The 15,745-nt window shown below is 42.1% G+C and overlaps 1 protein-coding gene and 2 non-coding genes across 7 annotated transcripts in view; 1 reads left to right on the top strand and 2 right to left on the bottom strand.

Annotated features, from left to right (window-relative positions):
- Positions 1 to 217: 217 nt before the first annotated feature.
- On the bottom strand, positions 218 to 290 carry trnak-uuu (transfer RNA lysine (anticodon UUU)). Its single transcript has one exon. It is a non-coding gene; the product is annotated as a tRNA-Lys (tRNA).
- Positions 291 to 1,933: 1,643 nt separating this feature from the next.
- trnar-ucu (transfer RNA arginine (anticodon UCU)) lies at positions 1,934 to 2,025 on the top strand. Its single transcript is given in 2 exon segments — positions 1,934 to 1,970; positions 1,990 to 2,025. It is a non-coding gene; the product is annotated as a tRNA-Arg (tRNA).
- A 4,851-nt stretch (positions 2,026 to 6,876) lies between these two features.
- LOC114144289 (microtubule-associated tumor suppressor 1 homolog) overlaps positions 6,877 to 15,745 on the bottom strand; it is a 43,396-nt gene continuing 34,527 nt past the window's right edge. For 4 of the 5 annotated variants that reach the window (XM_028016946.1, XM_028016945.1, XM_028016950.1 and 1 more), the window contains 9 exons: positions 13,794 to 13,860; positions 11,298 to 11,421; positions 10,392 to 10,482; positions 10,208 to 10,313; positions 10,020 to 10,093; positions 9,512 to 9,610; positions 7,930 to 8,046; positions 7,756 to 7,853; positions 6,877 to 7,529 (listed from right to left, as the gene is read on the bottom strand). In XM_028016946.1, the coding sequence (XP_027872747.1) occupies positions 7,316 to 7,529; positions 7,756 to 7,853; positions 7,930 to 8,046; positions 9,512 to 9,610; positions 10,020 to 10,093; positions 10,208 to 10,313; positions 10,392 to 10,482; positions 11,298 to 11,421; positions 13,794 to 13,860 (990 nt within the window). In that variant the 3' untranslated portion in view covers positions 6,877 to 7,315. The remainder of the gene's footprint in view (positions 7,530 to 7,755; positions 7,854 to 7,929; positions 8,047 to 9,511; positions 9,611 to 10,019; positions 10,094 to 10,207; positions 10,314 to 10,391; positions 10,483 to 11,297; positions 11,422 to 13,793; positions 13,861 to 15,745) is intronic. The other variant, XM_028016949.1, reaches the window with a different exon arrangement.

The raw sequence follows: 15,745 nt of genomic DNA, 5'->3' as shown, positions 1-15,745 counted from the left end.
CAACTTTACTGGCTAAGATCATGAGCACAAGTTAAAAATATTGCTGTGCTAAATATTAGGTCTGACAGTAGGAACACAACATATTACCATCAGAGTAAAATGCCTAACAGTTGGATCTAAACTAAACTTATTCATTGAAACGGTTGAAATTCACACCTGAAGCGTCTCGGTTTGCATTTCAGCTCATTTTTCCTCCAGAAACAAATAAAAAATCTGCCGCCCGAACAGGGACTTGAACCCTGGACCCTCAGATTAAAAGTCTGATGCTCTACCGACTGAGCTATCCGGGCTCTTGGCGGGAAACACGGAAGACTGGATTCATTCCTCCAACATGGCGGGTTTCTGATCATGTTAATATTAAAAGTTCAGCTGTTAGAATCAGTTTATCTCTGGACCGGTCCGTTCTGTCGGCCGTTTCTGTTTACTGCTAACAAGCTAACAACTGTTAGATCACTTCCGCTTTTCTGCTTCAAAATAAAACACAGAGCGAGTGAAATTAGAGCTAACTCCATTTATTCTAATCGCGATTTAGAGTAATTTTCTGAAATGACGTCAGCATTTAATAGACAGACGAGCCAAACATCATCAGAACAGTTTTGTAATTAGAAGTTTCCTTGGAGAAAAAACAAAGAAACTTTTATGAGATGTAATTTCTTTATATCACTTTAATCTGCTTGTGTAAGATAAATTTTTATTTTTTGTTCCATAAAATATGTAAAAATCTTAAATTAGTTTGGTTACAAACATCCTGGAGTTCAAATCTCTTCCTCATTCATTTTAGCTTAGAATTATAAAATATACATCATAATATCCTGAACAGTTAAAATTGGACGGAAATTTCAGAAGTGAAGATGTGAAAACTGATTTCCTTCCCTTTTCATTAACTGGCATCAAGTGACTGAATCCTGACCTTCAGTCCATAAATGGTTCTGTTGACTTGATGCTCTGCAGAGACGAAGCAGCTGCAGTTCATGGAGTTACTGAAGTTTAACTAAACTAAACTAAACTAAACTTGAAACAGTAAGTGGAGAGTGAAGCCACATCCACTGCAGTGAAAACAGAAACTCTGATCTGCAGTTTAGCAGCAGATGTTTATTTTTCTGCATGTTTTCAGGATTTCTAGAGAAAAATGAAAACCTTCACCGTATTTGATGCTTTGATTACATTTATAATGACGTTGTTTATCATAAATTAAACATTTTTAGTTAATCAATCCAGTGTGAACATCACATTATTGCCTATTTGATGACAATGAGGAATAGAGTGTATCCCAGATATAGTTTTTAGGAGGTCAGAGGTCAGTCATTAGGGTAACATCAGTGCTAAAGGCAAAAAGATTTTCAAATCAAATCATATGTTATCTGTATAGCACATTTCAGCAGCAAGGCATTCAAAGTGATTTACATCATATCAAACACAGAAACACAAAGCAACTTAGAATCAACAATCAAAACACGACATTAAGTCAGGCTCCATCAATAAATTTGTAATTGATTACATTTCATATATAATCCTAAACAGGTGGGTTTTTAGTGGAGTTTCATCCATAAAGGTTTACCTGTTACACTCCTACTGTGTTATATGGAACAAAATACCTGCTGCTTTTATCGTGCAGGCAGTCTGGGCCGGTGAAGTTGGGTGTGTTTTCATTTCTGTCTCATGAAAATATGGAGGAAAAAATAAATTAGCACAACAAAGCAAGAGTTATTGGTTCGCTCGACGGAAGGTACATCAAAGGTAAAAAAAAAAAAAAAAAAAAAAGAAGAAGAATAAGAAGCGTTTACCTTTCCGCCTAAACGGGAAAGATAAATCCATATTGTTGCCATATTTAGTCTGCGAAGGTAATTCTTACGAAAAGAGGCTTTCCATGTTTTACTCTCTGCGCCGCTGTGAGCTACTGGTTAAAAACCGAAGTGTTCCGGGTGCAACAGGTGGCTCCGTGGCGCAATGGATAGCGCATTGGACTTCTAGTCAAGCACTTGAGAGGTGATTCAAAGGTTGTGGGTTCGAGTCCCACCGGAGTCGCATTTTGTTTCCTAGACAATCTCATAAATATATTTTCAGAAGTTACACACTTGGTTTTATTTGTCACCGAGTTCAGCTACGCTGACAACAATACAAGAAGACCGAAGTCAACTTTTGTCAAACTGAACATTGAAACGTGTTGCTTCTATCAGCCACTAGAGGGCGACTGTTCCTCATTAAAACCAAAGGCAGCTCTGATATCGATGAAGCTGCGGCTGGCTGCAGTCATTCCCAACGTAAAGGGAGGAAGCAGCAGCGAGTCCGAGTCCAACAGGAGCAGCTGGGAGTTTCAGGTCCATCTGGTCATTACGGTGCTGACAACATTTCTGCTGCAGCGGTAAGATAAACCCAACCAGTCCACCCGAGTTTCTGTGAACGGAGTCATTTCTGAAGGTAGTTAGTCTGAGTCCTTTAATCACACATTAAATGAACAAATACAGAGAAACTGATTTGTTTAAAACTGCAGTTTCTGCCTCCAGACAGAAAAGCTACCAGCTTACATCTGTTCTGAAAACAAAATTACAAAATGCATTCAAGAAAAGTTAATGTTTTTTTATCATCAGAAATCAGAAACTATGGAAGTTCAACTTTATCCATCCAAAAATAACAAAAACATCAGATAAATATTTTATTCTGTTTATGTACATTATGTCCAGAAACTGGGAATGAAATCCTCAAGAACCTCCGAGTCGACGATGAGAAGGTTTCAGGTGAAATCCTCCTGCAGCCGCGCCGCTGACCTTGACCTCCCCGCTGACCTTGGCCTCGCCGCTGACCTTGGCCTCTCCGATGACCTTGGCCTCCCCGATGACCTTGGCCTCTCCGATGACCTTGGCCTCCCCGATGACCTTGGCCTCTCCGATGACCTTGGCCTCCCCGATGACCTTGGCCTCCCCGATGACCTTGGCCTCACCGATGACCTTGGCCTCTCCGATGACCTTGACCTCCCCACTTTCCCAAAACACACCGCCCTATTTAGGCTGGCTATTGTCAAGAAAATCCGAGCTCATCCCACTTCCCCATGCTGGAGATTTTGGTTTAACAGTAATAATAAATAAAGTTATCTTTAAAATGAATCACTTAAGTGACATCAAGGCCCAACAGTAGACTTAAGTGTCAATAAAATAAATCTGGTTGTGTGTGTTGTTTTTGTCTCATGCAAACTTTGCTTTAATTCTACTTTTTTCTATCTAATCATAAGAAATCATAGTCAGTCAGAGAGAGTCATTAAACAGGAAAAGCAGGTTTCCTGGAAAAAGAGGAAGTTTCCAGCCTGCAGATTTATAAAAATAGTTTAGACTATTCCTTAGTTTAAAGCATGAAAGTTTAAAGAATGAAATCTAAACATTTTGAGTAATTTGATAAGATTCAAAGTAAAATACTTATATTAATATTGGTTTACTTGTAATAATACTTACACTTACATTTGTGGGAACACCTACAAGAAAAACAAGTAACTGTAACTTTGGTATTAAATAATTAGAATCATGGATTATTCTTGGTTTCTTTTCAGAAAAACATCTGTAATAACTCACATTAAGATTATAATAAGAGTAACTAATAAGTTATGGTTATAAAATTATAAATGAATGCTAAATCAGAGAAGCTAAAGAAAATAAATGTAATATAAATGTGATTTTGACATTAAACTTGAAATGGTGTAAAAAGGTGTAACTGCAATTAAACATCACTGATATGTTGGAGGTAGATGGTAGGTGAAAGGTTGTGCAGGCAAGGGACACAGGAGGTTGAGCAACCCTGAGACATTGGCACAGACATCATGACATGATGTCTCTTAAGACAGTGATGGATATGAGATCATCTGTCTAAGCAGACAGCCAATGAAACAAGCACAGCAACAGTGCTAGCCAATGCTAACACACCAAAAGGTGGATAAACCCTATATAAGGTGGGTGCAAAAGAGGAACCGTTCGTTGGATCCTCCGGGCAGCTTCGAGCCAAGATCCAGATGGACAAAGAACTCTGCAGCTGAAGAAGAGCCGGGGCCACGGAGCCGGAGACTGTCCCGCTCATGGAGACCAACCCGTCAGGCCCACAACCTGTGGCTTCGAATCGCACTTCTCTCATCGGCTGGGTTCTGACCCCAAAGACAAAGATGAAGACAAAGACAAAGAAGAAGAACTGGTGCCTTTTTTCCTGCCAGCACCAAGTCCTGTGTGACCTCAGCATCCATGCGGAGAAGAAGTTCATCAGACCTACAGAGATCCTGGCCTTCGCCGATCAACATCTTCCTTCTGCTGCAACACCTTCTTCATCATCAGGCCAGGTCTGGGGTTCGAAACGCCAAACTCCGTCCGTCTCTCTCAAAGGTTCCCTTTTTTAGTTCTCAGTGTCAGCAGTAGGGAAAGATAGACTAGATGATTGATTTTACTTATTTGATTATTTCTGCTACTGAATTAAGCTGTACTGACCCTTGCAAAAATGCCTTACTAATAAAATATTTAGCATAAAGAAAATCTAAAAGATGTTGTGGACATTCAGTTAATGAGTCACCTTAAAGTTCTTTGATGGTTGTAAAATAGCTGTGATGTTTGATTCTGGAGAGGAAAAAGTGGAAAATGTTTTTAGGTTGCTGGTAGCCCATATTTAAAACCTCATCCTTGGGACTCGCCCGAGTCACTAAAACCTACCTGGTTCAATAACAAATGCAAGTTGTAAAATAGAGAACGAGCGACCGTTAACAGGTGTGCTCTGTGAAACTAGTTGGCTGTAGGCTGCTCAGTCTGGCTAATTCACAGGGGGAAGAAGGGTGGGACACCTGGATGTAGGCCGTCAGAAACCAGGCGAATCGTTTCTGGAAACCAGCTTAAACAGAGTTTACTTCAGTTCTGGACAGGGTAAATCCCAGCAGATTTAGGAAACTCAATTAACCCGTTAGAAGGAGAGCTGGTAGCACATCTCCCCTCTCAGAAGAGGAAGTACGAGAGTGAGAGAGTAGAGACAGAAAGGAGGGGGGGGGGGGGGGGTTGCGCAACAACAAGTGGCCACGGAAACGATAAGATCGTCTGGCAGACTCCATCCCTCTCGTTCCTTTGTTCACTTTTCCCCCTTCGGATTCAAAAACGGTGAGATCCAAAGCTTATGATGATGAAGATGATAACGAAGATGATGATGATCACCATCATCATCTTCGTCATCATCATCATCGGGACTGAATGCTTTTTATAGACTCTCTATACAAACGAGTATCTCCTGTTTAATGAAATATTTTATGGTTTAAGTCAGTGGTCCCCAACCACCGGTCCGTGGACCGGTACCGGTCCGCGGACCATTTGGCACCGGGCCGAGCAAGAAATAATGAACTACTTCTGGATCTTTTATTTTGAAAATCCTAAACCGTTTTTCACAGGTTACGTCTTGCGCGTCAAAATTGAGCCAACTTGCAGCAGAATGAGTAACAAAACAACATCGGAGCTGACCTCTGACCTACAGGATGACCTGCTCATCCCTGCAGGTCAGAGGTCACCGTTCATCACAGACAAATCTGTCATAAAACGTACATAAATATAACTTAAATTAGTGCTTCTTAAAACGTTTTATTTAATTTATTACATATTTCTAGTTTAAATTAGATCAAATATTTAGTTCAGTACCTTCGACCATCACAACCTCATCGACGCCGCTGCGTCCGCCACAGCAAGTCCGGCTGGCGGTTCTGCAGGTGACGGCGGCGCACCCAGAGCGGTGGTGGACGGGGCGCCGCTTGTAATGTTACACCTAAAAAATCAACAAGGGCGTGGCGTGGTGGCGTAGGGGACAGCGCGACCCCAGGCCTTCAGTTCTCGATGCGGCCGTCGCGAGTTCGATTCCCGGACCCGGCCATATTTGCTGCATGTCTTCCCTGTTTCCTGTCAGCCTACTGACATGTAAGGGACACTAGAGCCCACAAAAACAATTAAAAATCAACAATAATTTGGTTTATTTATATTGTCAGAGAAATTTTTTTTCATTTTTCAGTCATATTTTCACCATTTAATTCCTACATTTATAAATGTCAGAGTTCCAAACTAAATATCTAATTCAAAAGCTAAATATTTAGTTTGTAGATTAATATTTAACTTGAGTTAAATATTTATTAATATAAATATTAAATATCTATTATTTGAAATGAAATAGTTAAGCTAAATATTTAGTTCCTAAACATGTTTAAGTCTATATCAAAATAAAAGCTGGATTTTGCAGATTTCTAGACAAACTTTGCTGCAAATTAAATATTTAGTTTGTAAACTGAATATTTAGCAGGGAAATGAAATATTTAGTTTGTACATTAATATCCGTTTGAATAAAATGACTCAAGAATGAACATCCAGTTTTTCTTCATGAAGGACTAAAAACAAACTGTTGCTGTTCATTTTTTACAGTGTAACTTTACGAACAGCGCCCCCTGGCGTCAGGGCATCAGGGTTAATGGAGACTAACCCCTCCTCCTCTTCCTCTCTGCAGGTGCGACTCGGGCAACCTGAACGGGCAGCAGGTCAGAGGTCAGATTTTTGTTGATGCTCTTATTTTGAAATCAGACGTTCTCTAAGAGACGTTATGGAGGCGCCGCTAATATAATCTGTCCTCTGTTGGTTTATCTACGTTTTACAGCCATGCAAGGAAAAATCAATCAATAAATAAAATTAAAGTCATATTATTATATTACAACTTTATTCCTGTATGATTTTTCTCTCATAGTTTGTTTTTCTTTATTTCTCATCTTGGCCCAATTGCTGCGTCGTTCAGTAACAAACTTCATCCAATCAGGTGCTGCTGTTGAGAAACGCCCACTTTGACTGCAGACACGCCCACTTCGTGCTCATTGGCTGAAATAAAATCTTTACATCGTGATGATGTCATAGTGATTTTATTCTGAGGCAGAACAATGAGGCATTCTGGGTAAATCTGAGGTTCTTCAGGACAAACAACAACAGACTCCATGAGACATGAACGGATAAATTATTCTTCCAGTTACTCTGTTCTGGTTCTGGTTCTGGAGGAAAACAAACATTTCCTGTTAAATAATCTGCATATTTTGCTCCGTGGCGGCGCTGACGGAGCGTTTTACATTCCACAGAGTCTAAAGGTTTCCACAGAGGTCCACCGGGTTCGGGTCGGGTCGGGGTTCTGCTGACGTCCGACTGATTGAGCGTCGCTCTTTGGGAGAACAAGTCGAATCCTTAAAGGAGGAAAAGTCCGGCCGGCGTTCCCGCTGCTCCCGGGTTTCCTGTCAGAGCCGGGCCCCGCCGCCGCCCGGCCGGCCACACGTCCATCAGCGGCCGGCGCCGGGTTATCTGGGAGACAGGGGCGCGGCTGTGGGGAAGTGGGCGGAGTCTCTGGGCGAGCCGCAGGGGGAGGGCGGCGTCAGGCGGCGGGGGCTGCCCAGCAGGTCGCCGTTATGCAGCTTCCACAGCAGCTCCTCGTTCTCCATGGACAGACGTTTGTTGACCTTTGACTCCTTCTGCAGGGTCTGCTGCAGGATGGCCTGCTCTGAGGACAACTGCCTGCAGGGGGCGACAGAGAGCAGAACCGGGTCAGACTGCAGAACCGGGTCAGACTTTAGCTCCAAACTAAATATTCACCCAGAAAGCTAAAGACCAACATGATGAATTACTAAGCTAAATATTTAGGAAACGTCTCGTTCTCCCTCATAACGGCCTGAGATGAAAACAGAACCTCCTCTTCCTCACAAACACAGCGATGATGACGACGTTGAGCTGAGGCTCTTACTTTGAAAGAGCCGCGTGTTTGTCCATCCTGGCCTTGTAGTCCTCGTTCTCCTGCTGCACCTTCTTCAGACACTCCTCCAGCCGGACGTTCGTCTCCACCTGCAACACAGTGAAGGTCACAGCTGGAGGTCACAGCTGGAGGTCACAGCTGGAGGTCAGAGGTCACCCAGCTCACCATCTTGTCCATCTCCATCAGCTTCTTCTCCTTCTGGTGCAGCTGCTGGTTCTTGATCTCCAGCACCACTTTGAGGCTGTCCAGCTCCTGCTCCAGGTACAGCGTGTGGGAATCCTTCTGGACACAGACCAGCAGGGGGCGCCAGAGTCCCACTTGCCATCAGACTGCTGAACTCTTAACTGGACTGCACTTAAAATCTGGTCTCCACTTTATACCTTGCACATGTACAGAGCTAAATAACTTATATTTTACTGTCATTACTGCACTTTATATTCTATATTTATATTTATATTCATATTTTATACTGTATTTTATTTTATTCTGGAGTAACCTCACAACATTGGAACCTCAAAACATTGTCCTGAGCCGAATGCAACGAAATTTCGTTCTGTATTCACCCTGTGCATGCAGAATGATAATAAAGTCAGTCTAAGTCTAAGTCTAAGTCTAAGAGTTCAGAGGTCAACACAGACAACCACCTGGATGATCTTCTTCTACATTTTTACTGAATTTAAATGTTGATTTTGGTGTTTAAACATGAAATCTGGATAATTATCCAACCAGAGAGTCTGGGAACAAAAACATGTTCAGAAAACAGGAACACTGACTGCTTTAATAGCTTTTAATAAAAAAGTAATGAGAAAATTTTAATGTGAAAATATTTACATTTTGATCATCAAAGTAATAAAAAGTTTTCAGGCTTTAAAGCTTCTTAAAATCATTTTTAACATGTTTCACACTGATGTAAATAAACTGAGTTTAAATTATATTTAAGAACTTTTATCATTAAGTTATAGACTGGAGAGCAGGGGTGTCCAACGTGCGGTCCGGGGGCCATTTGTGGCCCTTGAACTGATTCTGTGCGGCCCCAGCTGCATTTCATTCAAGAATACAAATTCATTGGTTATTGGGGTAAAATTATTATACAAAGTAAAATGTTAATATGACAGAAAAATGTAATTTTTTATATATATATTTATGAGGTTTTAATAAATCTCGTTTATCCAGAGACTTTTACTGAAAAGTCAAATCAGCTTTTATTTCATTTATTAAAACTATACAGTATAATGAGTGTTTTGAAAAAAGTGACCAAATCTGTTTTCATACTGAGAATAAAACTAGACGCCTTTCTGTTGATACACAAACGTTTTTTAAATTTTAGATCTGCAATGAATAACAAAAGTAATAAAATTGAGATACTTTATTTGCTTAGTTACAGTTTTTTGTCATTTTCTTTTTTTGGTGGTTAATTTTGGTCGGGTTTAGTGACTAAAGCTTTGGCCACTCTGCTCTCCAGGGCCACAGAAATGGTTATGATGGGCCAGATTTGGCCCACGGGCCTCGAGTTTGACACATGTCTTAAAGGATCAGATTCTGGTTCTGAAGCTTTCGCCTGATTTCATCTATAAAAAGTTTCAATTTTTTATTCTGGTTTAAAGTTGAAAGAAAAATTCCTGAATATTTTTGTTGCGAATGAAGACAGCGCCACCAGCTGGAGAGAACCGCTCAGTGACCCTAAGAACCTCCTTTACATCAGCGGTTCTGACCCGGTTCCGGGTTCTGTGTGTTCGGCGCCGTTTACCAGGCTTTTGTCGCTCAGGATTCGCTGCCGCCTCTCTTCTTCTGCTCTCAGTTTCTCGCTCAGATTCTCGTTTTCAGCCGACAGCAGCGAGATTTTCTCCTGCAGGACAAACAGACAGGATGTGGCGTTGGTTCTGATCCGCCTCTCTGACCCAAACGGTCCTGCCGGTTCTGTCCTCAACACTCCAGATTTTATATTTTGATATTTCCACCAACAGAATCTCAGTCAGTAGGTCTGATTTTCTCTGTCCCTGCTGAAAAGCTAGCTGCGCTAACCATGCTAAATCTCATTAGTCCAAATCTATGCTAGCCATGCTAATTCAAGCTAACTATGATAATCCATGCTAACCATGCTAATCTGTGCTCACTGTGATAATTCACACTAATACATGCTAATCTCTAACATGGATGGATGTGGAACTGGGGATTTGTTTCTTATAGCTATCTGAATGTTGTCAATGCTCTTATTTTGGAGGAACAACACAGGAAACAGTTGGTGTGGCTCTTACAGCGAGCGACGTTTCAGTTTCTATCAGCGTTTTCTGCAGATCCTCTAGTTCAGTCACCTGGACTCTCCTCAGCTCTGAAACAGGAAGTAAAAAAAACTTTTAGCTTTCAGGAGGGAGTCACCTGACACACACACACACACACACACACACACACGCCCATAAAGACACACACACACACACACACACACCTTGTATGGAAGTGTCGTACTCCTGTTTCACCGCCTCCATCTTCTGGCTGTGACTCTCTTCCTGTTTCCTCCTCTCTACTTCCTGTCGGCGCCTCAGCTCCTCCACCTGAGCGACACAACCAACATGGCGGCGTTAGCGTCCTGCCGCGGCGTTAGCGGTCTGCTGGTTGCGTTGCGTTCTCACCTGCTGCTCCATCAGCAGACGACATTTATCAGCCTCCTCCTGGTACAGCTGGTGGACTTTGTCCCACTCTGCCTGGTAGAAACTTTTCAACCTGCAACACAAAGAAAGATGAAGGTTCCGGTTCTGGTTCTGGTTCTCCTCCCAGCCACCAGGGGGCAGCGGCTGCATGTTCAGCCTCATTTCCAGAAAGCTAACATATCCTGTAGTTATCCCATGACGTTTTTTATATGTTTTAAAGTAAGTAAAATATATAAAATGACCTTCAATACTAACTTTGGTTGGTTGTTTTCGCTTTTCTCAGGGGAAAATGACTCAACACTCAACATCTGTATCTTATACAGATTTTTGTATCTATACAAAAACAAAGGATTTCTGTTTAAAGTTTAATTCAAGTCAAGATGTGTAATTTAACTGTAATTAAAGTGTAATTTGTTTATTTTTGGAGCATCTAAATCAGGGGTCTCAAACCGGTTCTCCAGAACCTTAATGACCGGATTATTCTGTTCAGGTGCAGCAGCAGAGGCTCATCTAAAGGTTGCAGGACTGGAGTTTGAGACCCCTGATCTAAACGGTTAGAAATCAGGTCACTGGAGTTTGATAAACATGGCCCCAAACAGCTAGGGCCCCAAACAGGTAGGGCCCCAAACAGCCAGGGCCCCAAACAGCCAGGGCCCCAAACAGCTGGGGCCCCAAACAGGTAGGGCCCCAAACAGGTAGGGCCCCAAACAGGTAGGGCCCCAAACAGGTAGGGCCCCAAACAGCCAGGGCCCTGACACTGCAGGTTCTCAGGTTCCTCCACATCTTCAGACGTTCCCCTCATAAATCTGCAGGTTTCTCATGTTGAATGAAGCTCAGTGTTTGAACTTTGACCCTGACGTTTCCAGGTGAGTCCGGCTCGATTCTCACCTGTTCTCCAGCTGAACCAGCTCCTCCTGGTGCTGCTCCTCCGCCCTCCTCAGCGCCTCCTCCAGGTTCGACCGCACCTCCTCCCTGTCCGCCTGCAGGTTCTGGCAGAGCTGCGCCGACGCCGCTGCACGGGAACAGGAACCGGGTTACCATGGCAACGGCAGGTTCGAAGGGAATCGGCAGTTTTTTTGGGAACAACACGGAGCTCCTGACATTCCAGGGAGATTTCTCCCTGCAGCCGGGAACATCTGGAAGTCGCTCTGAGGTATGCAGGCACACGCAGGCCCGCCGGTTCTCATCCGTCTGCAGCAACACGACCAGAACCGCGACCCAGAGCCGTCTTGCCGGGGGCAACAGTTGCTGCCGGCTCTGAATGGAGCTCAGTGTGGACGCCTGTCACCGTGGCAACGGAGACACCGAGCAGCTGACCCAAACCGGAGGCTGGTTCTGATGAACGACCCGGTTCTGATGGAGCCAAATGTTCCTGAACTGGACCGGGTTTGGGTTCTAAGCAGCTGCAGGAACCAAACGCAGAGATGGTTCTACAGGAAGCTGCAAACGGGTCGATTCTGATCAACCCGACAGTCAGCATGTGTGTGTGTGTGTGTGTGTGTGTGCGTGTGTGTGTGTGCGTGCTCCAGGCTCTACATTCCTTGGCCGTGTGCGATCCGACTGGCTGGCAGCAGCAGAACCTTCTGGACTCACGTCTGGCTCTCTGATTGGTTCATTTTTTACTTGTTTTTTTCATTTTGTTACATGAATAAAAATAAGACAAATACAATATTTAATATTTTACGTTAAGACGCTCTTCATCTGTGGTTCTGTGCTGAGGTGGCTCGGTCAGAACCGGGTCAGAACCGGTGGACAACAGATGCACCAAACACATGAATGATGTAAACACCAAAACACAAAAATCCAAACAAACAAAAACTGATGCCAGCACAAAAAATAGAAACCAAAACAGCAGCTCTGAGTAAGAAACGCTACAAACTCGCTCCACTAAACGTTATTCCTCCAGACCACCAGGGGGAGACAAACACCACCATCTGGGACCAGAACCTCAGGAAAAACAAGACGCACAGAAGGAAGGTGCAGGAAGAAAGAAAATGTTTGCTGTGCTTCATGTCTTTTACAATATTATTGAACAGCAGCATAAACACGAAATATCACCAACTTCAGACTCCCCCTAGTGGTCTGGAGGACTTCTGCTTTGTGGAGCGAGTTTTCACCGTTTCACACTTAATGCTGTTTTTGTTATTTGAAGCTTTTTCCCTTTTGTTTCCATTTCCTGTTTGCAGCGTTTTTTGTTGAGTTTGTTTTTTGGGAGTTTTGGAGTTTTTTGTGTTTCGATGCAGAAATATTCACACCTTTGAACCACCTCACATTGTTCTTGTACATGGTGGCGGCAGCATCATGCCACGGGCAAGAGACCACCTGAACATCCAGCCAGAGATATTATGGGATGTTCAGGTTCATGGGTTAGAATGGCCTAGTCAAAGTTTCATATATTTTCTTTCCAGTGTATATTACGCTCTATCAACAATTTTTGTTTACTTCTGGCTCTGTGTTTGTGTGAAAACATTAGTTAGTGTGACATGAAACACTAGTTATCTAAACCAGTATGCAGGAGGCAGAACCATCAGAACCATCAGAACCAGTGGAACCAGAACGGTTCTGACTGGAGAAACCTGCAGGCTGCAGATGGACCGTCTGCGGGACGCTGCTGTCAGACCAGTTAAAGCTTAAAGAAACCAGGAGAAATCGTTCGTAAACCCGGGAGGAAACCATCTGTTGCCATGGCGATGCTCTTATTCCTGACCCGGTCGGTTATTTCTGCTGTCTGGTTCTGTCTGACCCAGTTTCCCACACCGTCTCAGTCTTAAATGTTTTATTTCCTTTTTCGGTTTCCTTCTTAAATTAATAATTTGGGTTTTGTTATTCAGAATAATTAAATCATCAAATCTGGATTTATGCACCAAAGGAAAAATAATTAAACTTATTTTTGTTGGTTGTCTTTAAATATCATATTTAAAGTGTTGATTCCAGTTTGCTTTAAAAACTTGATATAAACTTCAAAATAATTTAATCTACCAAAGGAGAAAATTAAGAATAAACACTTTTCAATAAAAAGTGTCACTTTGTATTTAATATCATATTTGGCTGCTGCTTTTATTAAAAATAACTGACTAAGGTAAATAAACTCTTATTAGTGGGATTATTTGCATTGTTATATTTTTCTAAATCTTTCTGATCAGGAAATCCATGTGGGCTCTATCAAAATAAAAGCATGTGCTGCGTTTAGCAGGTTTTCTGCCCTGATGCTGAAGATGTTCATGCGCTCATAAAGCTGCGGATGACTCCATGTTTGCAGGTCGCAGCCTGCATGCAGCAGCTGCAACAACACCACTCTGAGCGCTGCCAGCAGCCGTTGCCCTGCGGCGTTTCACATGCAAATAGGGGGTTAGACGGCGCACGCTGCAGTAGAGACGCTCTTACCCAGGTCCGCTCTGAGCTTTCCCAGCTCCGACGACAGATCCTTCTTCTTCTTCAAGGTTTCCTCTCGCTGCAGAGAAAACAGAGGAGAGCCGGTGAGAGAAACTCTGAACGTCTGCAGCTCATCATCAGTGATTTCATTTTATTCTACTTACAGGAAAAATGTGTTTAAACATTATTTACCATTTTAGTCGCCTAAAGGCAGGCTGCACAATTTTATTTATTAGAAGACTTCTTGTGGCAAAATAAAAAAATATATTTAAAAAACTGTTTGACAGAAAATATAATTTTAACTCCATGATTCACTAGGAAATATTATTTGTGAAATGTGAACACATGAAGAGATCAGATGGTTGATCATCTTCTTCATTTTAACTGTTCAGTGAAGTTGCAGTTTTTGTTGAAGTTTTTTTGGTTTTCCACCTAATTGATTATATTAAAACACAAACCAGATTTCTTAGATTGTTCTCAAAAATGTATTTAAAAAATAGTTTAAAAACACTTAGCTTAACTTCTGCTTAGCCTGGTTCAGTTTAGCTAACGCCAAGTACAATCTAGTTTTCTCAGATCCTAATATTAATTTGTATTTTAAAACTTATAGGCTAGTTTAATGCTATTCTGGTCTAGTTAAAGTTACTGAGTTTAATCTGGCTTATTTTAACTTAGTTTAACATATCTTAGCTTAGATTAGCCTCTTACATTATAGCCTCTTATTTTAGCTTATTCGACCCAGGTTAGCTTAGCCCATATTAGCTTATTAAATAGGATTACTTAAGCTTGGTTTAGCAAACCTGTGATTTATCTTGACTGACATTATTTGATCTTTTCTCCGTTAATTTTCCTGTACTTTAGCTTATGCTAGGCTACCTTTGTTAATTAGCTTAGCCTAACTTAGCTAAGCCTAGATCACCTTATTTAGAAAAAGGAAAAAAGATCAGCCTATTTTAATCCTGCCTAACTCTTATTTTAGCTTCGGCTAGCTTAGCTATACTTAGCTTAACCTACATCAGTTGGGATTGAATTAAATAGGATTAGACAGGATTATGATTTATCTTGGCTGTAACATTATTTAATCTTTTCTTATTTATTTTTCTGTACTTTAGCTTAATTTACATGACATTAGCCTTACTTACTTTAGCCTAGCTCGTTTAACCTTCCTTATCTCGTGTTTTTTTAGCTTAAGCTAGCTTATCTTTTCTTAGTTTAGTCAACCGTAACATTACAGAGTTTATCTCAGCCCACATTCACTTGGCTATTTTAGTTTAGCTTTTATTAGTTCATCTAATCATTTAATCTTGAGGATGAAATAATCCATCCATCAGTTTGTTTTAAATTATCCGCTCCGGTCCTGAACTGGATCCAGTTTCAGTGAAAACGCAGCAGAATCCAAAAGTCGTGATGAGACGTTGTTGAGTTTTCCAGATTAAAACCATCAGGAACCGGTGAATGTTTCCACAGCAGAGCGGTGCCGTGTCCGGATCTGTTTACACAACAGCTCCACGCTGCCGAACCGACCCGAACCGACCCGACAGAACTCATTTCAGCTGCAGGAGATTACTTCTCTGACCCGAAACATTCCTGACACACAGTTTGAACTGCTGAAGGAAGAGTAAATCCATTTTTAATATTCTGTTTCTGTTTTCGTTGCATCATTTCTGACCGGGTTCTAGCAGAACCTCTGCTCCTGAAATGGATCAGCCACTAAACCCGGTTCCTCTGTTTACACTCGTAAACATGAAACGGCTCGGGAAACATCGGAACCATGTTTCATGCATGAAGAGCCGCTTCTCTCCAGAACCCGATAGAGATCTGGTTCTGGTCGGGCGGGAATCCAAACAAAACGTCTCAGATCAACTCAGAGATAAGAGATGAAAGAGCAGCAGGTCCGTCCCACATCCTGATCCGAACCAGAACCCAGAGACTTTATGACAACAGCTGGAAATCTGAAATCAGGA

Source organism: Xiphophorus couchianus, chromosome 5 (assembly GCF_001444195.1).
Source record: "Xiphophorus couchianus chromosome 5, X_couchianus-1.0, whole genome shotgun sequence".
Classification (NCBI taxonomy): domain Eukaryota; kingdom Metazoa; phylum Chordata; class Actinopteri; order Cyprinodontiformes; family Poeciliidae; genus Xiphophorus; species Xiphophorus couchianus.
Note: the sequence above shows the minus strand (reverse complement) of the source record. Positions and strands in the feature narration are given on the sequence as shown.